At 52.4% G+C, this 23222-nt stretch overlaps 7 protein-coding genes across 8 annotated transcripts; 3 read left to right on the forward strand and 4 right to left on the reverse strand.

The window, feature by feature from the left end:
- Positions 1-3563: 3563 nt before the first annotated feature.
- ALTATR162_LOCUS5754 (uncharacterized protein) lies at positions 3564-7060 on the forward strand (the record flags this gene model as incomplete). Its single annotated transcript, XM_043313373.1, has 5 exons — positions 3564-3638; positions 4497-4704; positions 4839-5939; positions 6178-6855; positions 6906-7060. The coding sequence occupies 5 exons, from the start codon at positions 3564-3566 to the stop codon at positions 7058-7060; spliced, it is 2217 nt and encodes a 738-aa protein (XP_043169308.1).
- A 2536-nt stretch (positions 7061-9596) lies between these two features.
- Positions 9597-11918, reverse strand: ALTATR162_LOCUS5755 (uncharacterized protein; the record flags this gene model as incomplete). 2 transcript variants are annotated; one of them, XM_043313375.1, is made up of 3 exons in its annotated part: positions 9597-10087; positions 10259-11264; positions 11310-11918. In XM_043313375.1, the coding sequence occupies 3 exons, from the start codon at positions 11916-11918 to the stop codon at positions 9597-9599; spliced, it is 2106 nt and encodes a 701-aa protein (XP_043169310.1). The 2 variants fall into 2 exon arrangements, with proteins under 2 accessions (XP_043169310.1, XP_043169309.1); XM_043313374.1 differs by having other exon boundaries at positions 9597-10092; positions 10189-11264.
- Positions 11919-12705: 787 nt separating this feature from the next.
- ALTATR162_LOCUS5756 (uncharacterized protein) lies at positions 12706-13269 on the reverse strand (the record flags this gene model as incomplete). The annotated part of the gene is made up of 1 exon (XM_043313376.1): positions 12706-13269. The coding sequence occupies one exon, from the start codon at positions 13267-13269 to the stop codon at positions 12706-12708; it is 564 nt and encodes a 187-aa protein (XP_043169311.1).
- Positions 13270-13579: 310 nt separating this feature from the next.
- Positions 13580-14145, forward strand: ALTATR162_LOCUS5757 (uncharacterized protein; the record flags this gene model as incomplete). Its single annotated transcript, XM_043313377.1, has 3 exons — positions 13580-13629; positions 13766-13995; positions 14093-14145. 3 exons carry the CDS (start codon positions 13580-13582, stop codon positions 14143-14145), a joined length of 333 nt encoding a protein of 110 aa, XP_043169312.1.
- Positions 14146-14810: 665 nt separating this feature from the next.
- On the reverse strand, positions 14811-17261 carry ALTATR162_LOCUS5758 (uncharacterized protein; the record flags this gene model as incomplete). Its single annotated transcript, XM_043313378.1, has 2 exons — positions 14811-16953; positions 17128-17261. The coding sequence occupies 2 exons, from the start codon at positions 17259-17261 to the stop codon at positions 14811-14813; spliced, it is 2277 nt and encodes a 758-aa protein (XP_043169313.1).
- A 1857-nt stretch (positions 17262-19118) lies between these two features.
- On the forward strand, positions 19119-19541 carry ALTATR162_LOCUS5759 (uncharacterized protein; the record flags this gene model as incomplete). The annotated part of the gene is made up of 1 exon (XM_043313379.1): positions 19119-19541. One exon carries the CDS (start codon positions 19119-19121, stop codon positions 19539-19541), a length of 423 nt encoding a protein of 140 aa, XP_043169314.1.
- Positions 19542-20069: 528 nt separating this feature from the next.
- On the reverse strand, positions 20070-21878 carry ALTATR162_LOCUS5760 (uncharacterized protein; the record flags this gene model as incomplete). Its single annotated transcript, XM_043313380.1, has 1 exon — positions 20070-21878. The coding sequence occupies one exon, from the start codon at positions 21876-21878 to the stop codon at positions 20070-20072; it is 1809 nt and encodes a 602-aa protein (XP_043169315.1).
- Positions 21879-23222: the final 1344 nt, after the last annotated feature.

Below are 23222 nucleotides of genomic sequence, written 5' to 3' on the forward strand. Positions count from 1 at the left end.
GCAGATGAGCAGACGATCTACATAGTGTGCCGAAATGCAGTGCTTGGAGGGGTGCGCTGTTGTGGCGCGTCTCATTGTATTGAAGGGGCTGGGCCTAGAAGGCTGACAAGCCGAGGCGGGCCAATTCGTCAGATAGCTTGGTGCAGTACATCGGGACCTAGCGCTGACTGACATCATGGAAAACAGCGGTTAACGTGCTGCTGCACCCATCAGCCCATGTCGAATCCTTTCCACAAGTGTCCGCTCGAATCAGTGAAGCCGTCAGGCTTGGTGAGAACAGGGAAGGCACGGGAGACCGGCCGGACCTTGTCGCAGCTCGATGATATCGACTGGGGTGGCACGGGTCACTCCGTCTCATGATAAAAGCCGGCAGAAGGAGAGTGATCCTTAGGCCAATCAAGAGAAAGCTGTCGCCTGTCAGAAATGCCGCTTATGCAGTAACATTCGCAAGAGAAGGCTCGGCTGGAGAAATAGCGATTTCAAAGCGGAAGACGAGAAGGTCTAGTCCTTCATTCACAAATTGCGAAACATGTGGCACTGCGGCACCTTGGGCGCAGACTCGTGTTCGGTACAATGCTTCCCTCGTGTCCACTGGAGAGATACCCCGGAAAACAGATGTCGGAACTACACCCAAGCTGCACAGCGACCCTCAAGGGATGCGGGAAGCAAGGTCGAGGGGGCCTGGAGATCTTCCAGCCGGGTGGGCGACTGGAGCTCGCATAGCCAGCACCGGGATCCTATCGCACAATCTGATAGACAGTGATCTTTTGCATTTTTGGGCGCGACTGATATCTGCCGATAGGGTTGCAATAAGCAACGTAGGCCTAGGCCCTTCACAGTTGCCTAGCGAATTTCACACGACAGTTGCCGCGAGCGGAGAAAACTTGACAATGTAAAAATGCTCGTTGTGATGGGGCTCGCCTGCCGATCGCTGCCCGGTCAGTCGATAAGCAGTGAACTTTCGGTAGATGAAGACTTGGAGCATGCGGCCTATCTTTGCATATCGTGGAAGATGTATGCAGCTTTAATTCTAGGCGGAAAGTGACGAATCGGGGACATGCGGTAGTCGTAGCGGTGGTGGTGTGCTGCAGCATTCAGTCTGCAGTGCGGGCGAGAGACTTACGGGACGAGTCGGATCCATGTACGGTAGCGCCGCGCACCTTGTCCCTTGTGATCGTCGACCGTTGTTGCCCAGGCATGTATCCCTGCTTCCCGCGGATGGACAACGGTGTGCAGAATGTGGTTGGCCATAACGATCGCCTGTCAACCAAATAACCGCACGCGAAGGCGATAACCATGACAACCTCGTGATATCGAGTTTGTTAAAGCTCTAACGGTTATCATGTAAGCGACTAAATAGACAGAGATGGAAGTTGTTGTAGAACCTGGCGACAAGCGAAGCGCGAGAATTTTGACGAGCCACCCCAGCTGACCTTGGTCGACATGCACGTCGCCGTCAGCCGTGTCTGCACAACGTCGCGGAGACACATAGCTAATCATCGTGTGTGGAGTTAGAAGACCAACCCGATGTAACACAGCATCGTTTTTTTGGCTGACAAGATCGACATGCGTCTTCCCATATCTTGTGCAACTAGTACAAGCGTGTCCCCCTGGAGGTGTTCAAGAAGAGTTCGGCTTGCACAAAGTTGGCAATCGAGGTTCTGAATTGCCAAATATGCAATAGATGCGCGTGCTGACGATATAAGTGAGAATTTGTGTGGCCTTGTGCGTCGCAGCGCGCGTTGCGACTGCAATTACCATGGGTTGTGTTGTATCGAAATGTAGCGGACGGCGTCAGAATAGAGTTGATGGTCGCTCGGTACCTGACCTATCTCCCTTGTCGTGAGCAAGGCCAGCAAGCGTGCTCCCAGGGTTTCTCCGCACTGCGAACGCCTCGCTCGGAACTTTTACAAGCCCAGGTCCCATGCCACGATCGTGACAGGGAGGGGATTGCTCACGACATGGAACGACGCGATGTTTCCGTCGAGATCTTCTCGAAGCCTGTCAGCCAGATTTCGAGGACGATAGTATTTGTGATGGTCGCGTCTCGTGTTTCAGTGGGCATGTGATTCTCGAGCAGACGCGCACACAAGCAGGCTTGAGACGTCCAAGAAGGGAACGGCATTACAGCATCGAATTGACGCCGGACGCGATGGAGCAAATGCACCGAGACGGGGTCTTGTGGCCGGCTCGGGCGCATCTGCAGACTTGTATTGCTATCGCGATCGCCTAAGCGGTTATTCGCCCGGATGTTGTAGCGGAGTTTATGGACGCGTGTTGCTCGCGCTCAGCATGAGGGCAATTTTACTTGGAATAGCCACACAAGCAATTCTTTCCAAGGGCTGACTGACGCGGGCCACAACGCATGAAGATGGCCCTGCCACGATGCGCCCCTGAGGGAGCATCAGCAGTTTTGTTCGGTGGCATGGCTCCGCAAAGGTTGCGAACCCGACGTCCCAGGGCCGATCAGCGGCGATTTGAGCAGGCAGCCCATGACCCGTTTCCCGAGAAGCATCTTCGTAAGCAGCATCAGGCATGGCGGTGCCGATCAGAGCTCGACGGCGATTGGTGCATGCGGGCGTGCATCGGCCAGTCACAGCGGGCGACGTTGGGGCACAAAGAAGACATGCTGGTGAGCCGTTTTGGGCGCTCTCTCACCGGCGCCACCGTCCAATAGCACGCCAGACGGTGGGGGCGCTGGGCTGGGTGGTGCAACTGCTAAAACGGTCGACTAGCGGCGGTGAATTGGACTCGAGGGACGCGTCAGAGCAGAAGCGGGCGGAGCACATTGTGATCTGGGCGAAATGAAGAGAGCAGGAACAGCAGGTGGCATCGAGTGCAGCTATAGCAAGCCGAGTTAAGACGCCATGGGTGGATGGGAGGTACCGCGGGGTCGCGACTGCCCATCTCGAGGATTTAGCCGAGCCAGGCAGGGGGCGATAGAGAAGGCGCGATGGCGACCGCTGCTATCGAGAATGAGTGACTGTGACTGATACGTGCTTGCTCTGGCAAGAACAGTGAGAGAAGACACTAGCAGAAACGCTCTTTCCCTCTCTGTTGCCCTCACCGCCCCCACATGCCTTCCATCCGGGCAGCATTCACAACAGACCCCACCGGCCAGAAACTTCACCGTCACGTGCTCCACCGGACGCGACTGGGCGCATCAAGACGACACGGCGCCTCGATCAAACAACAGCTTCATCCTCGCAGCGGCACCCACAACCACGACGACATCGACCAGGGCTATTCCACCGGCGATCCCTGATCCCGGCCCCTTCGCATCCGCGGCTTGGGCGCTCGAAACAGCTCCTCTGTCCGAGCGTGCAGCAGAGCAGGGAGGTGGCTGTTCCAGGTTGATTTAACGACCGACTCCACCTTCGGCCCTCCCACCGCCTTTGCAGTCTTTCCTCGCTGCCATTCCCTACAAGTCGCTAGCGCCACCTGCTCTGCGCGTGAAATTGCGCAGGCCACGCTACTGCATTGCTCCCCAACCCTCGTCCACCGCTGCGCCCGGACCCTCGCTGCCCGGATCCTTTGACCTCTACCACCGCGCAATAATAACAATGTCGCAGCCAAAAATCCCAGATAGGGCCCGCAAGTATAAGGAAGACCCGGCGCCTGTAGCGTCGCAGAAGATGGTGAGTTGACTCTGCTTCCTTGCACCCCCCTACCTCACGTCCGACCACCACCTGCATCATCCCACACTCGCTCGCTACCCTCTCCTCTGGCTTTGATCGGCCCTACCACACCCTCGACCGTTGGAGTTTCGTGCTGCGCGTCGCAAAATCCCTTCCCTAAAACCGTCACCGCCGCTCGTAGCTTCACCCCTCGTGCTTTTTGCATGCTGCAGCAGCCACTGCACGTCGCGACCACACACAACGAGTTACCCCAGCTCCGGCGCGTTACTGCCTACATGGTATGCCCTTCCCGCCAAGCAGCCTGCTACCCAAAACCCCCCTCCCCTGTCGCACTTGCCAAAGCTTTCCTTGTCTCCTCTGAAGCCAGTCCCAAGCCTTTTGTCACACAACCTACCAGCAGCGGAATCCCTGCCATCCCAGCAGCCTTCCGCTCCCACCGCTGGTCCGCTCTGTGTTGTCAACGTTGCCAAATGCCGCCCTGCTTTCTTTAGTCTGCCCTTCCCATCCTATAAACTATACCCTACCGTCCTGTCTTTTTCCAGACCCTGCCCCTCGCCTACGACCTGTTGCAGCACATCGTCGCTACACCCTAGCCGCCCAGCCAACCACAGCGACCCGCACCCCCACTACTACACCTTGCTTGCCCTCCCTGCCCCGATCACCACCACAGCTGCACTTGTCGAGGCTTGCTTTTTTATCTTTTTGTTTGCGCGATCAGCCTTACTAACTGGCTGCTCTTCTTAGCATCATCCCCACTCGGCGCAGGGCTTGCCACCGCCAAATCATCTTCCAGTCCACCATCCTAGGCCCGGTGTAGTCCATCAACAACATCAACACCATCCCGACTCTCCCCACCAGTCAGTACCTTCTCAGAGTCCGGCGCAGGGCCACTACCCATCGCCCCAACACCCAAACCCTCAGGGACCTCCTCAGCATCAGTCTCCCTACATCCAGCAGATCCAAGGTCCCCCACCCCCGCAGCAGCAGCAAGAGGTTCCTTATTACTCTCAGCACCACCAAAGCCCTTACAGCACCAACAGTGCGCCGAGTAACTACTCGTCCTCAGGTATGTTTTGTTTTTTGGTACACAAATCACGACGCGTATGTCCATGCGCATAGCGCATTAATGACGCCTCGACTTGGATGCCCCCGTTGTATATCCCGTCAAGCAAGCGGAAAATGGAAATCTAACTTTTTCAGAAACCCCAGAGCTTATGGCAGCCGCAACGATGAATCGCGGTGGATACCCACCCATTTCGTATCACACCCCGCAGTCAAACTCACCAGCATCTGTTCAGTCTCCACAGCACGACCAGCACGGCCGTCCAATCTATGGACAACCGCCGAGCCAGATGCCTCAGTCAATGTACTACACACCGTACGCTTCGGCCCCAGTACCTCAACAGTCACCTTACCAACAGCACCCTTCAAGTGCGCCTCAGCAACCAATGGCGACGCAATCGCTGCTCATGTCCCACCAGCAAAACCAGCAAATGCAACACCAGCAGCAACAACAACAGCAACAACAACATCAGCAGCACCATCCTCAAACTCCCGGAATGACCGGAAGTCCCAAGTCGCGAATGTCGCAAACGCCATTGCAGCGACCGCCATCAGGACTTGGCCCGCCACAAGCCCCGCCTCAAGGTCCTCCCGTCGGTACTCCCAACATGCACGCTGGCCCTCCCGGGGGACCCAACGTTAACCCTAATGCTGCGCCTGGTCCTATTCCTGCCACTACTCCGCTTGTTGTGCGACAAGACCAGAACGGTGTGCAATGGATCGCGTTTGAGTATTCTCGCGACAGGGTCAAGATGGAGTACACCATTCGTTGCGACGTAGAATCTATCAACGTTGACGAGCTCCCGCAAGACTTCAAGACTGAGAACTGTGTATACCCACGCGCTTGCTGCGCCAAAGACCAGTACAAGGGCAACCGTCTACACTACGAAACTGAGTGCAACACAGTGGGGTGGGCGCTAGCGCAACTGAACCCATGCTTGCGCGGTAAGCGTGGCCTCATTCAGCGAGCTGTCGACAGCTGGAGAAACAGCAACCAAGATCCTCGATTGAGGAGCCGACGCGTACGAAGAATGGCGAAGATGACCACGAGGAAAGCCCAATCGGCTACACATGGTAACCACATGGCTGGACCAGGTGGACCAGGTGCTCCTGGTGTCCCAAACTCTGCCGGACTAGCTGCACCACCTCGACAACCGAACATGGGCATGGGTGGTCCCCAGATGCACCATCACCATGACGGACCTGGAGGGCCCCACGGAGGACCGGATGATGTTAGCGGTATGTTTCACCAGATGTGATGTGATAAAGCGCGATTGTTGGCCTGTTAAATGATACCTCTTGTCGTTCTTTCTACATGTACATTACACACTCCTTGATGTAATACCCCCTTCGATACCACTGCCCATACATGTTTGCAGATATACCCACACTCCATAGTCACACATGCTTTTGGTTCAGCGCAGGATGGCAAGTAGAGTCATGTTCGGACGTGCAAGCTAACTTTCTTTGTGTACAGCCAATGACTACGGTGAATCGCACACTCATCATCATCAAGCGCCAAACGGGCAACAATCATCACCTACCGACGGGCGTCCAGCTCAGAACTTCTACCCAAGCTTCCCATCGAGCGACTCAGTGGCAGGATCCAGCGGTATGCCGCCGATCCATGATGGACTGGGCCATCCTCCGCCACCATCACACGCAGCGGGCGTACCCGTCTCAAAACAGCAAGAGCAAGACGAAGAGGAGCGAAAGCTAGCCATGTTCGGCGACTTACCTGACTCGAAGCGCCGCAAGTTCATTCTTGTGGACGACGCGCAACGAGGAACTAGGGTGCGTGTACGAGTTACTCTCGACACTGTCAAGATGGAGGAGATGCCCGACTCTTACCGCAAGTCAAACTCGGTCTTCCCTCGCAGCTACTTTGCCATGCAAATGACTTCTCCACCTGCCAGCCCTCGTGGCAGCAAGGTTTTCGCTGATGAGCCCGATGTTGAGAGCGATCCCAGCTTTCCTCTGGCTGGCTCTACTGTTGTTCCTGTCCCAACGCTCGATGGCGAGACTCGTGTGCCGAAGCCGCGTCTTACTAGGGCGAAGCGGTCGAAGGAGATTACACTCAACGATCTCGGTTACCGTATGAGCTGGAGCCAGAGTCGTGTCTTCGCAGGCAGGACATTGTTTCTGCAAAAGTCTCGTAAGTGAATGCCTTCTCACATTCTAGAGTAATTGACTAACCTTCAACAGTTGATGCTTACCGCAATAAGATGCGAAGCAGCATGATGGGCCAGGGTCAAGATGTGACCCAAGTAGCACCACATTTCGAAACTCGTGTCGGAAAGAGACGGTGGAACGAAAGAATCGAGAAGAGTAAGAAGGCGAGGCGCGATGGCTCTCCTTAATAAGTCTCAGGCCACATGCTCCAAACGGAAGCCCTGGTTGCAGGCAGCCGCCCCGTTGACCCACTTTCTCGGCACTTGCAGGGTGCCCCTACGAACGACCGGGGTCGACAACCCTTTTTCGACACGGCACCAAATCCTTCGTAACAGGCCTGGCTGTTGCTTACATCCATGTTTCATCATGGCTGTATTGGGGTTCAGGCTGTCGTTGTCCATCTGCCGATGACTGTTTCTCTCTTTTCGATACATTTCGACCACCCACCACCGTCTATAGCACTCCAGAAGTGCCTTTGATACCCGTCTGCAAGTTATGATCTCTTGCGACATGCTCGGTCGGCTTTCGGTCCCCCTTATCATCTTTGTTTATAGCCTATTGATCGGTAATATTTGGAGCCAACGGGCTCAGGCGCTTGTGGTAAAAAGAGGTATGGAAGCATTGAAAAGCATGACTCAGGACGCTGTTTATGGCATGAGGAAGGTGTCTTGTTAGTTATGATTGTGTCTTCGGAATATGTTTATATTGCGCTTGTTTTGTTAGTATTCGGTAGATGGGCTAGTTGTAACGACCCTGGACATATAATAGACACACTTCAAAAACAAACATGCAGCCCGTTATCAAGTGACTTTGTGGGATCGTGTTCCACAGTCCGGTAAAACTTGAGATTAAATTACTCATTATGCAACAGGCGTGGTGTATCAAGAAAACCTCGGAGCATGCATCCCAAATCCAGACACCTGACCAGTTCGCCTGCGATCCTTCCAAAGCGCCGAACGTAAAGGAGAGCCCACATGAACGGCTCATCAGCCACTCACGATTAACTTACAGCGGCACGGCACGCAAGCCCTTCCATGCGATCGCAACATGATATTGTCCGAGATGAAAATTATGACCTCGAGGGGGGTGTTTTTCGGTCTACTTGACTTGTCAAAGGGGTATCCCTCCCCCATACGTTCGCAAAAGCGTCAGCCGGACAGGTGACAAGCCGGGAGTGCCTGGTCTCGCGTGGCTGAATACCACTCATGTTGACGCGTTATGTGCCTGGTGCCTGACTACCGACGTTGCAAGAACATGGATTAATTGCTTTTCGAGTGGGTAAGAAGGGGGGCAGGACAGGGTAGTCAAGATCAGGGGGTGCAACGCAATGTTGTGCAACGCGACAGTGTTGGGTGTGGTAGTATAGGCTGATTGCGGGTCAGATGGTGGTAGCGGACGTTGGCGTTGGCGTCAACTGGTTGGGGTCCGCAAAATTGTGTGGCCCGCGAGACGAAGTACGCGCGGAAAGCCAAACCGAACTTGCAAACTGGTCCTAGTCTGACAGAAGGCCCCCAGTGCCTCTACAAAGCAAGAAAAATTCTCCGAAGTTGCAGCGATGGAGCTTGGAGGTGAGTTGATAGCATACGGGATTAGCCTAGTTCCTTTGACAAAACTAATACAGAGATGGAAGATGACATGTATCCCATCTCTTCGCAATGACTTCTAAGGCACCTAAGGTGGTGTGAAACACATGCTTTTCTCCAGTCTCACCCTGCTTTCTCTACCTGATTATTTGGTTGTCTGCGGTAACTTCCACCGTTTTCTCGCATGACATTACCATCCACCTACATCATCGAACTACTCCGCGGCAAGCCGACACCACACCACTCCATGAGAAGAACCGAACTCCCAAGACTCGGACTAACTAAGCAGATCAAGCCAGCTAATACTAATCACATATAGCTTCGGGCTACCAAAGCCAGCCAATCACAGTACCAAAGCCACAAACTAGCACTAACATACCTGTTCATTTAACGTTTGGCGCGAACGCGACAGACCGTTGACAATTAGCACCGCGCCGTTTTTACAACGCTTACTTTCGGTATTAGTTTTCTTCCGGAAATAGTTTTCGTATTTGCGATTGGATCGCATCTTCCTATACGCGTCAAGCCATTCACGAGGCTGGTTCGTGAGCTAAGAGCTAGTCGAGTCTCTCATTAGGTTATTGCGGGGCGCAAGCTTCGTATATTAGAGGGGAAAGTTTTGGACGCGACGAGATGGCCGCCTCGTTTGCAGATCTTGCGTATTAGAAAAGTAGAAAGAAAGAACCGTTGTAAACGCCCATGACGAAATGTAAGAGGATTTTGCGTGATGGGAACATGACGTCGCAAAGGCACGCGACACAGTATGCTCTCAAGTTCGGCGCTTCAGCGTAGCTGCTAGGTGGTTAGAGGCCGAGCGAGTGGAGAATGAGGTGCGTGAACGGTTGCCGGAGTTAGTATGTTTTCCCGACGCCGATGTTCACGCGCGTTGCAGCTGATGATCGGCCTCTTGTAAAGAGATAAGATTTCTAATTATTGGACGAACAATAAGATTCCAGATTAGTCCACACTCTAGAGCCCACGGCGACTCGAGGGAGTAAGCAAAGAATGGAATGTTCATGTTTCTCGTCTTGTGCATGAAGTACCTGCGAAGCTCAAATGGTTTCAACGCTAACCTCTGTTCCTCCAATATGTCCTCGTTGTGGTTCTCTCACTCCGCCCTATAGGACTATGCCTCGGTATCTCAACCACGCTCACTGCGTGTGCGACCGCCACTGTCCGTCTCTCTTGATATCATATGATTCCGCCTGTCCTGCTCTTGCGTCAGTCTCGTTCTTTCTAGATCCGCCTCATGCACAATCGTGCCGTCGATGATGCTGTACTTACTGATATCCGGATCTTCATAGTCGTCATCTTCTTCGTCATCCCGCACTAGCGGTCGACTGGAACGTGATTTGGCGAGGTTCCTATCGCCGTTGGCGCGACGGTGAGTCCATGAGTTCCACCCCGCACCGTGTTTCGTGCTTTGTACCGCTATGGTGCTCCCAGAGTCTGAAACGACGGCTAGTATCTCCACGTCTTCTGTAGCGTTCACGTGGTCTTCGGCAGTGCTAGGTGCCGGAGTAATGGACATGCTTCGCAAGCTGCCTCTGACTTGCTCAACAACACCGGCTTCAGGCGCCTCGTACTCATTTGCTTCGTCAATGGCGATGTTGGTGCGGGCTTCCAAGTCGGCTTCGCTAAGTTAGGAGATCTTTGCTGAGGCGTCGAGTTTGGCTTTGCGGGCGGAGCGTGAGACTGAAACTGCTCGTGTAGTGGCTGCAGGCTTCGTGGACTTGTTGAAAGCAGGTGTTCGTGTAGCTGGTGTAGATGATGCAGATGATTGAGGCTTCTTGACCGGCGCACGGGGCGGTGGGTTTGGTAACGAGAACGCTGCTTGGTTGGATTTCGGTTTCGACGTGGGCTGGAAGCCAAAGCCGTTCTTTCCCTTGCTGAACACACTTTTTGAGGCTATAGCTGGCGGTAGCGGTGGAGGCAGTTTAGCCTTCTTTGCCGTCGGGCCAGGCTTCTTCGTGTTACTCTTTGTACTATTGCACACCTCATCCGTAGTCATAGGAAACTTAGGCTCATCATCTTCATCAGATGGTGGGGAATAGTCGCTCTCCTCGTCGCTACTTAAGTCGACTACCTTTCGCTTGCCTCTCGCCACACTTGAGTGCGAAGACACAGACGTTCGAGATGTGACAGATGAATCAGGTTGATTCTGTGTGATGCTAGAGGCACGATATGTCGAAGCTGTGGCTTGTGAGCCAGCACGAACATTCCTTGCAGCCGGTATGCTGTCTTTCGTGGCGCTGGCCGGAAGGACAGGTCTCCTGAAGCCGGGAATGGTGGGAGTAAATGGCTCTATGATTAGGGTGGGAGGGGACGGTGATGGCGATGGAAGCATTTCGGGAATGTGTCTGTCTTGTGATATTGCAATTGAGCCGTTCGAGGTACCACCGTAGTCCAGTGGACGCCCGTGCAAAGTTGATCCTTGGGCTATTGACGACTGGCTTAGCTGACAGCCGGAAAGCCTTGAAGGAGCAAAGTCGATCAACAACCGTAAGTCCTGTGAAGCAGATATCGTAGGAGCAGCCCACGTAGAAGTGGCTGATGCTGGTATGGTACCGAAAGCCGAAGCACTTCCCTGACGAGAGTCTTGTGCCTGAGCAGCTGGCATGCGGAACGTACCCGCTGAAGCCCAATCGCCGAAGCCATCCCCCTTAGATGTCGAGCTCTGCTGTGTCGGAAAGGCAGTTGTCGAACCACGATTTGAGGTGGTGGGCAATGGTGTAGATGGTTGTGGGAACTGTTGAGTAGATACGCTATGTTCACGCTTGAACTGTGATGACTCTGGCACGCCCTGATTCTATTAATATTAACATGGAGATGGCTTTGCTTGTTGCTAACTTACTCGGTTTGCGCTTCTTCCAAACAACTCGAAACTTGCAGACGAAATTGAATACTCACGCCTGCCAGCTGGCTCGATGTTTTTGCTCGAGTGCGAACTCAACGTGATATCATTCGTAACTGGCGGTAGGCCTGGCTTCTTCTGCTCTTGTACTAGTTCATCATCGTCGGAGCAAAGATCGATAATCGTGACGGCGGCGCTGTTTTTCCTGTTTTGGCGTGCTAGGGTCGTTGTGTTATATGCTGACGTAGGTGTCTGTGGCGCTCTTGAGATTGCTGCTGGTGTCTGTCTGACTTCAGGAGTAGGGTTTGGAGGTGGTAGTGCGACTACCCGACGATTGACTTGACCCTGAACACCCGCCTTGAACACTACAGAACTATTTCCACTCTTGTTCTTGTCCTTGCCTGCCGCCTTCGCCTTACTCCAGAACTCTTCCTCTTCCTTCTTATGTTTGGCGAGAAGATCCGCTTTCGCCTTGTTTGCATTCTGTTGGAATTGTTCGTACAAATTTCTAGCTTGTAGTTGGAGATTGTTGAGTTCAGTGTCGTGTCTTCGTCGCAAGGCAAGCCACGGCTCATCCGATGGTTCGACGTTGGTTTGTTTTGGGGTCATCTTGAGCGTTCCATTGTGTTCAAGTCGGGATAGAGATATTCAGTAAAGGTGAGGTAAGAGAGTTCTTCGTGGTCGGAAGAAGTTGGATAGATGCAGTGGTGATACGTAAAGTGGGGGGAAGACGAGGTGAAGGTGAGTTAGAAATTCGCGCGTTTCTAGAAGAAAGGCAGGTAAAGGTAAACTCATAGTGACCACAAATTTGACGATACGTAAGTAAGTCAGTGGGGGCTTCCATGTCTGTGTCTTAGAATGGCAGGTGGAGTGGTTCGAGAAATGGGTAAATAGACTGAGACACAAACGACAAGCATTCACATTTCTTCAAGTAGCTGTTCGTAACCCAGTGTACTACATTTGGGAATTGGAAATCCTCATCAGATACGATCCATAACGAAGCTTGATGAGCCTCCTCGACATGAGCTTCATCGTAAAATGCTGGTCTGATTGCATGTGTATGCCCCAACGCCCACAGTTGGGTAACATGGATCGTCTAACTCTCCACTGCAACAATCAATATGTTTCCTGATAGCTTTACAGCTGGTCATTAGGTATGTGCTCGCGCACTCCGTACGTAGAAATCCAGCCGCGACATCTTGTTGCTTCATTTCTTTACGTCATTCTCTCGGATTTACTCAGCTACCAAGTCAATGTAAGACAATTGAGCATCGGGGTTGCGGCGGGTCGAGCTTGCGTTTGTGCCGGCCGCCTTGTTCCGAGGTAGGAAATGAGCCCTCGCGCCTATGATTGTCTCCAAACTTGAGTCAGTTGTTCGGTGATGCCTTCATTCCCTTCATAGATACTTTTTTGCCGCAGTTGCAACCCTTTGCCTGAAGACCGGACTCTTGATAACCTCCCCGTTGCCCACCGCAAAGAACGGATTCATGATAGTCTTGACCCAAGCCTCGTATACGTCGACCATAAAGTTCTTGACTGCCTCTTCCGTGGCTGGACTACTGGGATTATATAGACCAGCGCCTCCTCCCAATGCAGCTCTTCCACCCGCTAGACTCCCTCTCGCGCCCCCAGCACCTCCACTTGTCAGTCCTAGACTTTCGTCCCGTGGTCTTGTGAGCAGAAGGAAGCGTGTGTTGCCGCCAGTGATCCAGCACGACACAAAGCAGTTCTGGTATTTATCGATGTGCTTGAGATACATGGGCGCTGAGCCGCTGGATGTGGAAGGGCCCCATTGTACTTCTTCGACTATGTCGAGTGAGGAGTGTAAGATGAATGGAACGAGCGCGCGTTCGGCGGGTGTGTAATTCGCAACGCCCGTGCCACCGCTGCGTGAGGTGCCAAAGTCATGCGTGAATAGAGGGACATCGAGGGGCGACAGTATGGAGAATGTGTACGACATGGTGAAGTATTAGGATGTAGGTATGTGTAGGGAGTGTTGGACGTGTGTTGTATGGCTACGGGCGACGATGGCCGACTTGGATCGTTACAGTATTCCCAGCTCTTACGAATGTCGAAAATGAAGGTGCCAGGAGCCGTATCCCGTATAGCCGCAGGAATGGTTTGGGGTTTAGCTGTGCAATGTGTGGGGTGTCGATGAGCTTCCCCACGCTAATCGGCATGTCCGCCAAGAAAGTCCGCGGGAGTGTCTTTGGAAGAATATCGCGACCTCGACTGCGGCGACCCAGCATCGCCAACCACAACATATCACCATGTTTGGTCCTTTCCGCCTCACAAACCCGCTGTCGGGTGGTCTACTATGGTGCGACTCCCTATTCTCATTTCCCTGGACGTCCCATTCGTGCAATTGCTCATTCTTGCCGGCATATTTTCCGCTCCAATTCACTCTCTACTATCGGCGGCTCGACACCTAGACATTCATGCTGACAAGACCACAGGAAGATACCATGGCGACTCTCCAGACATCAGAAGTACAGGCATCGCGAGCGCCTACGGCACGTCGACACCGTGGTCGGCACACTCGATACCGCACTACGACGCATGGGACAAAGCATGAAGAAGGTGGAGCGCTGGAAGATGGAGATGCCGACTGAGCAGGAGATGCTACCCAAAGACAAATATACCGTCTTCGATCGCAAGGTGAAGAGGTATCGGAAGGGCATACATAGTAAGTCGCATAGTTCTAGCGCACGGCGATATGTCATTGTTGCGGCAGACAGAGCATTGCGAACTCTGGAAATACTGCAGTGGCTGACGTTTTACAGAGGTGCCAAAGTGGACAAGAGTCAGTCAACGACTCAATCCTCCCGGTTTCTAGATGGACCTTACCGGGAACGACGGTCGCGTGCGTGTATACCATGTATTATCATACAATTTGCATCAGATACGGCGCTATGGAAAGAAGGCAATGCATACTCCTCAAATCTGCATTAGGAATCTTGTACTCCTTGAGTGAAAACATTTACCTGCATCGACATTTGACAAAGGAGGACTGTTGATTAGAATCTCTACAGTAGGGGCTGTCTTAAAGACCAGATCCAGTGATTGGTGGACTGGCAGCTGATACTTTAATAGGCAAGATGTCACAGCTTCCGCAGTGGAGTACAGAACGATAAACGACCCCATATCACGCTCATAGTCTCTCACTGATGTGTCAGACAATTCCAATCGGTCTGATGACTTTCGCTGGAAAATTCCTTCTCGCCTCTTGCTTAACGGAATGTAGTGAAGAGTGACAGTCGAAGGCTGTGTTAGGGTCAAGGCCTCGCACATATGGGACGATGAGCTTGGTCCAAACAATAGGGTGTTTTGAACAGCGAGAATTATGCGAAAGTCTGAAGAAAACGATAAGAACAGTGGACGTCTCAATTACAAAAGTGATTAGTTAATGCTCCAAACTGGAGCCAGTCAATTAGCAACCTCGGAACATCTCTGACGTTTGCTATATCTCTTCTTGGCCATCAAGTACCAGACACCACTGACCTAAAATAGCATTCCAAGCTCATTAGAGTCAAGGCCCATGCCCTCAAAACCAAGACCCTGGGCATTCCATCCCATATCCAGAGGCAGGAAGCCGTTCCACAACGCCGCATCATCCGTGGGCGCATTACCGCCACCACCATGTACGGCGAACTCATTCACAGCACCCAAATCAGTCCAACCGAAATCCCCCATCTGCTCTGTCAGAGCCGGGCTCTCACCGGTTCCATTGCTGCTTGCCTGCGGACTAGCGCCAACGATCGGATGCTGTGGAAAGCCATTCTGATCAACAGGATTACTAGCGATATGCGTGCCGGGGTGGCGGAACGAAGAGCGACTAGCCTTGTCCTTCTTCGGCACCTTTGCCCAGAGCAGTTTGAGAAGCTGAGAATAGCGAGAGCCCGGGTGCTGAATGCCAGCTCCAACTCCTACGGCGCTGCGTTCGAGGCGTGCGACTGTTTCATTGATCATAGCGCGGATAGCGCGGTCTTCGTCTGCACTGATGACGCCTGTGCAGCGGGCACGGTAGAGGAAGACACCGGCGTACACGAGATAGAGATAGTATCTCAATGGCATGAAACGTAGCGAGCGCTCAGGATCGACAAAGTTGTTGACTGTAGTGAGGATGGCTTTTGCGGCGTCGAGACCCTCGTAGATGAATCGTGCGTCGCCGACTGCCCCGACATTGTTTACAAAGACGCGCTGGGGGACTTGCATGCGACCCATTGTGGTATTAGGAGTACCGACTACGGGGTCTGCAGATGTAGATGAAGAGGGGAGCGCTCGAAGAACGGTGGCTTGGAAGGCGAAGGCGTTGGTGTATAGACGTAGATAGTCGTATGACATGAGTAGACATGCTTTGAGTGGCGGAGAGCACGTCAATGTACCCCATACGCTCTTCCAGCCGTATATCGCCGAGCGGAAGTCGTCAATAAACTTGATGTAGCTACCACTCATTTGCGACCGGAAGCTCGAACTCGGATTCGAGTACAATGTATCGTGTACATTGCTGAACAGTTGTGTAAGTTCGAGATTCGCCTGGAAAATGGAGGCATGGTCCTCTTCGTTCGGACTTTTAGGGATCAACGATGGGTAATCCTCTCTTCGCAATGTCGTTAGAGGCCCAGGACCTCGAGACCAAAATGCTTTCCCGATTCTGATGCTGATGTGGCGGTCTGATACATAAGCCGCTGTCCAAATGAGACGCTTACGATGATGATCGGGATCCTTGCCCTGATCCACGAAACGGAACGAGTACCGATCGAGAGCGAGAAAGTACGCAATCCTCAGAGCGAGACCAACATGCATCCAACTCTCTTTGTCTTCCTCTCCCTTGCCGACCTTGCCGGAGCCGCGCTGCGTATACGGCGCCCACTCAGCTAGCAGTAGTAGAGCTTCTACTGCTTCGATGCCGGCGTCGCCTCCTGCTGCCAACGTAGAGACAAGGCTCTTCATGTGTTCTGAGCAAGCTTCGTATATGTGTGGTTCGTCGACTAGATCTTTGGAAGCGATGAGGAGGATAGCTGTGAGGAGGTGTTTCTCGTTGTTCACCATGTCTGATAGACGGGACGTTTCGAATGCGTGTGCTGGTGCGAGCGGGTAGTACGAATGGTATTGCTGCTGAAAGCGAACAAGCAGCTGGCATAGAGAGTGAACTGTGAGTATCCCTCTGTCCAACAACGGGTATGAGAAGGATAGAGGCGCAGGCATGCTGAGGGAAGAGCCTGGTACATGACCTATGCCGCTGGTAATGCCTGTTGCATTGTTTTCTTCATTTGAGCTGGACTCACCAGCAACCCGCGCCAGTATGCCCAGTGCATCTGACGGATTTTGCAGATTTGAGAAAGGAAGCTCGTCTGTATTCGAGGAGCCGGACCGCGATTCTTGGAGCTCTTCACCGAATGGCTGTACTCCTGGGTCTTGCGACCATGTAGTACCGAGATTGCCCAGCGTATGGAAGCTTCCTTCGGGGGCAGTCGCAGTCAGCGCTGGTAATGGTTGCTGTGTTTGCGGCTCTAATTGCGACTGCGATTCATACACGCGTTTCTTCTTTCGCTCTCGCCGTCCGCCGCGATTGCTGCCACCTAGCACGCATTCGAGGTTGTCGCGTTTGCATCGGAGGCATGGTATAGAATTGTCGGAGTCTCTGCAAAGCCACGTTAGATCTCACATAGAATGTGCAAGAATTCAAGCATATGTCTGTGTCGCATCGAAACCGCTGCATGCCGCGTTCGACAATGTCCACGCGCAAACTTCAATCACCAAGCGAGCTCCATATCGCCGACGCGCGCAAACAAACAAGAGGCCGTCAATCACTTACAGCAAACACCGACTCTTCCTCTTCCTGCAGTTTAGACATGCAATCTGTGTTCTCTTGATCTTCGAAGCTTCATCTTCATCCTGGTTGGCGGATGCCTGCGCGCCAGCAGGCTGTTGTGGGGCATTTGCTTCCATGCCTCATCTCGAAGCAATAGGTCGTGTCGGTGTTTGAAGCTGTCGGGCGGGAATTGTGGGCACTTGAAAAAACGCGGGGACGGCAATGTTGGCATCGGGTATTGCTTAGTGTCGGGCCGAAGGCATGAGCGGACATTTCAAGGTTGCTCCTAGCAGGATCAAAGCATTGTCCAAATGATCCTCAAATGTGATAAAACATGGTGATCATCATGGTATTTGATGTCATTTTGGTGTTCTTGTCGGCCAGGTAAAGCGATGGATGGAGTTGTGCAGTGCCAGCCCCTGACCCAACCACATGAAGTCAGTGACATGTATTTCTCCACCCCGACCGCAAAATCTTTAGCTTTTCAGCTCGAAGATCAACTTTGATGCCAAGAATGTCGCATGAGCCATCACGATTTTCTCAACGTCAGTCATGTGAGGTTTTGTTTCTAAGAATATGAATATCAAATTTTGTTCTTACTCCATCAAATCGGGCTCGTTGGTGTAGTTGGTTATCACGTCAGTCTAACAGAGCGCTTTACAGCACTCCTTAGTACACTGAAGGTCCGGAGTTCAAACCTCCGATGAGTCATTCATCGGCGTTCGCAAGAGCGCATCCCTTCTTTTTTGCTGCCTATGGGGACTCAGACTAAGAGAACATCAATCGAATTGGAACTCGCGTTTGGTGTAATTACTCGTGGTGGAGCGGCGCAATTTTTTGGCCATGTTTGACCGGTAGCGGGGACAGTACCATCTAGCGAGCAACCTAGGAAGAGAGGAGTACGATTAAACAGTTCAAGAACATCAAGGATATCCAGATGTGCTAATACAAGACTGTTTGGGGCAGCCTTCTCCATATGTGCAGCCTTTTTGGGACGTATGAGACTCTGGCACACCATAGTTGTGAAGTTACTGCTGTCCTAGTAATCATCACTTCCTGTGGTTGTAGGCAATACTTCAACAGCTCAGACTGCATCACTTCTAGTAGAAACAACCTTGGGACCTTCTTGCCTTACTGACAATCCTGTAAGCTGTACTTAGCCCTACGGCGGCGGTACAAAACTGATATATGTAACGTCTCCACTCCTGCTGGTACCTGTCAGCCCAGCAGGTCCCAAAATATCGTTGGCACGTACGAATGATCATGGACTACATGCGACTCAACGTCATTCAGCCACGTCGAGCTTTGAGCCAAAGCTGTGGCTGGGGAGTGCCTGCCAAGCCGTACCCAGGCACTCCCGCTCAGTAGGCGCACATAGCTGATATGATCCCACGACAACAACCCTTTGCACAAATCTTGACCTATACAGTATAATGTTACGAATTCTACAAGGCTCGATAAGTCCGAACAACGTACAATGTGCTTGGAGGATTGCATCGCTCTCATGTGTTCCTCTCAGCAGCATACGGCTCGGCTCGGCTCGGCTTGGCGCGGCAGTACGTGGCGCTTTAAGGATAACCTTCCCAGTTGAAACCCATAGCATTTGAGAACACCCGGTGGTAATTAATTATTTGGTAGGCACTAAAGGTAAGTAACCAGGTGAGTAATAAGTTCATAAGCAATTGCTAATCACTCAGTCGCGAGTAAACATCTACGTTGCTGTTAGACTGATTGACCTACATCCACTCATGCCCCATCACTACTAAGACACTTAATAGACGTACACTTCACGACAACCTACAATATCATCATAGCTGCGGTAGTTATATCCCGGAATTATTACTCTAATTTCACACTTTCTGTACAACCGCCCAAGGAATCCTATTGTACCACAAGAAGCCTGCTCAAACTCACCTTATAATCACACCAATATAAGGTATAGTCCCGTGAACTCCTGCATGCCGTTACCACCTCTAAACTCATCGCTGTAGATCATGTCTTCCAATCTACTACCAAGCCTCCATCGCTTCACCGAGTTCATCAACTCAGGCAACACAGATATCGGCCGAGAAGTCGTATCAGATTCAGCTATTTTCCACGTCCCATTCGGTCCTGAGCCCCTCAAAGGTCTCGATGGCTATCTTCAAATTCTCGGAATGATGCGCAGCGCATTTCCAGACATCAATTGGACATTGCAAGAAACCATATGCGAAGGCGATAAGATAGTAGCACGGTTTGAAACTCGGGGTACACACCAAGGGCCTTTTATGGGTATCCCCGCGTCGGGGAAGAAGATTTGCATGACTGCCCTCAATATCTACCGTTTTGAGCATGGCAAGATTGTGGAGGAAAGAGGGCAGCCGGATATCTTTGGGTTGATGGTTCAAATTGGTGCTATTCCCGTTCCAGGACCTTGATATATTGAATCTAGATGCATATACAAGTCAATAAATCCACTAAGTGTGTTGATTCGAAAGACCGTTAAATGCCTACATTATATGTTGAAGGGTGAAAGTGAAACAGAATATTGCGCTGAAGACAACAGGACGATCATGGTAGCCACGATGTTCAAAAGATAGTAGTCTGATATCACACAGCATATGGGAGTTGTAGTAAGGTGAGTAGTGGTAATTCAATATGTACTCTTCGCAACGACATAATTGTCATCGCGGTAGCAAGGAGATTAGTAGTCTGATATGTAATGCGGCGATAGTATCGCACTCGCTTCTTCCTTTCTCCTCCATTCCATGCAACCCCTAATATGTGCAAGCAGTCTTACTCAAGTTGACCTAATGCAACGAGCTTTTCCCAGTCCTGATACGCCAATGCTAACAAGTGAAAACAAAAGAAACAACAAATGATGGACAAATAACATGCAAGAACTAAACGGCGCTTCGTCATGAAAACTTCATCGCTCATAACTTCATCACTTTTCCTCTCAAAATTTACGCAACGTAAGCAGGCGGCGCTTCAATCTCATCGTCACTTTGCCAGAAACCTCCTGTGGGCGCAGTCTTGGTCCTTGCATGCGAAGGCCGACGAGACGACCGGTCCTTTTCCTCTTGAACCTTCCTCGCAATCTCCTGCGCCATCTTTGTCATCCAGGCTTGTTCGAGAATACCACCGGAGATGACGTCAGCGTTGGGTGGTGACGATGTGCGCGGTGGCGAGCAGAGAGCCGAGAGCGACGAGACTTTGTCAAAGGACAAGGAGCGTAGGAGCGGCGACGTGGACTGCTGTGCTTGTCGTAGTCTGTTACGCGAGATCGGCGGGCGTCTGGAAGACGTGTGGGATACGAATGGGTCTTCGAGGTGAACGGCTGGCGGGGTTGTTTGTTTCGATTTGGTGGACTTGGGTGGCTTGGGTGCGTCAGAGAAATCCGGCGCAGGAGCGAGAAGAGGGCCAAACGCAGGTGGCTCTTCAGGTATCCGTTTCGGTGTACCAATGTCCAGACTGCCGCGTCTGCTCTCGAAGCGCATCCCAGGTTGTGCGGGGCTCCTTGGTGGGGTAGCCAGTTCCTCCTCTGCTTCCCTCTGTTCGGGGATGACACTCGATGTCTCGGATGCGTAGGCGCTTTCTAACGGTGTGTTGGCTCCAGTCGATACGCCAGAGTCAACGCCCTCCTTCTTGCGTAGATCAACAACACGCTTCTTCCGTTTCCGCATGCCACCAGTGCGAGAACGACTTGAGCCAAGACTGAGCCCCGCAGAAGTCGAGTATGCCGATGCCATGGTAGGTCGTGAGCTATGTGTATCGTTGCCTGTGCTGCCAGATGCAACTGATGATGCGCCAGACTTGAGGCTGCCAAACGTCGACTGTATTCTCGACAGACTGCCTTGTGTGAGGGCTGGTGTAGCAGCACCAGACTCGGGCCTGTCTGGATGACCTGCCCATGCTCGGAAGACGGCATCGCGTATGCCGGGTGTAAAGAGGGATAGTGTTCGTTGCGATTCGGAGAGGGCGGCTAGGCGGAGGATGTTCTTCTGGGAGAAGGAGGCGTGGATCTCGCCAGAGTCGAGCGACAACGCAGAGATTTGGGCTTCGTCCAGTGGGTTGCCAAAGGCATCAACGGCGTCCTGTGGTGGCGATGCGAGAGGGTCAATGGCTGCGGTGGTGTCGTTGGCGCCTTCTAGCCGCTCTTCTGTTTCGATCTCTTGGTACTCGGGCGATAGCATGCGTAGTGACAACCTGTGAATGATAGCTGGCAGATCTTCCATGAACAACACACGCAACTGCCCCTCAATCTCCTTCTGCAGATAGTCGCGCACAAACGGGATGGAATCAAATGTGGAAGAGACTTTTAGTGACTCGAGAGGATCGTTCCTGAAGACCAGCGTCAAGCCCTTTTGTTTAGAGAAAACCAAAATGACAAAACCGGATAACCGGATGTTGGACAGAGTGATTTGCAATGGTATGGTCAAGCCCGAGGATGCTGCCAGTGGCTGTGGTGAAGCAAAGTCTGGCTTGTTGGAGAGATATGTCTTCAACGGATTTGCCTGAACTTTTGTTTTCAGCGTCAGAAACGCGTCCCCAGCATACGACATCTTGAATATGCCCCTGAACCTATCCTCGGCCAAGTCACCAATCTCTAGTATCTCGAGCTCTGGCGGGGTAGTGCCTAGATTCAACTCGGTGACGATGATGTCGTCGACGATGATGGGCGGCTTGGGCGATTTGTTCAGGGCAGTCGTCAGCATATCGCGCGCCCTCGACGTGTCGGCTATCAGCGGCGACCAGTTGAAGTTGAAAGCCATGGTGATGGGTTGGTGCGCTCAGTGAGCGATGCGTTGAGCGTCGACGTCGTTACCGCGCGGGTGGTGGGGATTGGCAGATGATGCTGCTGTCGCGTGCATTCGCCATGCGATCACACGAGGCACAATTCGGGAGGGGTTGAGGGCGTGTTTCGGATGGAATGGGTGGGGAAGCTGGTGGGCAATGAATATTTCAGGCGGTGTGGGCGCGGTATTGTATGGCTGCAGTCGTGGTGGAGTGAGAGTGGGAGAGCACATGCGGCACTCGAGGGGATTTTCCGGGTGAAAGGTACCGACGTCAAGGATGATGCTTCTCGGCTGCCGCCAACTTTTTACACAACAGCACTTCGGCCGTGCGCCTTCAACCACCGAGCCTCAGATCGGCTTAGTCTACCTGAATACCGCGACTGGCGGTGAAGAGCCTGGAGCCGTTGTATGCACGTATACGTTAGAGACTAGCATCCCGTCGCCGATGATTCGCTGCGACGTCTACATTCTCGATCGACAGTTTCAAAAAGCCCTACACCTAGCCACATGTCAACATATTATGCTTCTATCCGCTGTCGTTTTAGCTGTCGTGTACTAATTTCCCCATTATCGCTATAGCCCAGCTACCCCAGCATCTCCGCGACGTCGATTAAAAAGTAACCAATAACAGCAGAGGCCGATTGTTTGAATCATCATCCGAGCTTTGGCTGGCACATCTGCCGTGTGCGCGGGTACATCATCTGTAGTCGCGAAATTTGTTTTCATGCGCATCCGTTGTCGTTATCGTAAAGGGTGGTTGGTACACGTGGATGACATGGCAACTGAGACACCTCATTCCTCCTGTCACGCGCATCATGATACTCGGCCCATTACATCGCTGCGCCTTGATCCTCCTTTAGCAACTTCTCCACAGCCTCGACCTTATCCTTGAATCCTTGCTTCTTGTCCGTCCTGCTCCCCACCCTGATATCACTCTGGATCCTCACAATGCCATTCTGATGCAGCATAGCATGGCATTGTCCAATAACCCGCATAACGTCGTCCCAGGAGCCCTCTAACCCCAATTAGTATATGCATCCAAGAATACTTCATATACCCCTCCAAGCCACCACACCCGCATACCGGCCGAGAAGAGAGTTGGCTCGGACACAAGACCATCCAACATGTAGAAGGGATGTGAGAAGAGTCATACCAACTGTCGTCCCCGCGGAATGCATCGAATAAGTTAATCCGCTCCTCTTGAGGACCCGCTGCACTTCGGCGACTTCTTTGGATACAGATGCTGTGGGGGTGCCGAGAGGGATCAGACAAAAGTCTGCGATGCACGATGGCGGGGTCGCAAGATTTGTAAGGTCATTT

Source organism: Alternaria atra (assembly GCF_907166805.1).
Source record: "Alternaria atra isolate CS162 genome assembly, contig: 25, whole genome shotgun sequence".
In the NCBI taxonomy this organism is placed as follows: Eukaryota; Fungi; Ascomycota; class Dothideomycetes; order Pleosporales; family Pleosporaceae; genus Alternaria; species Alternaria atra.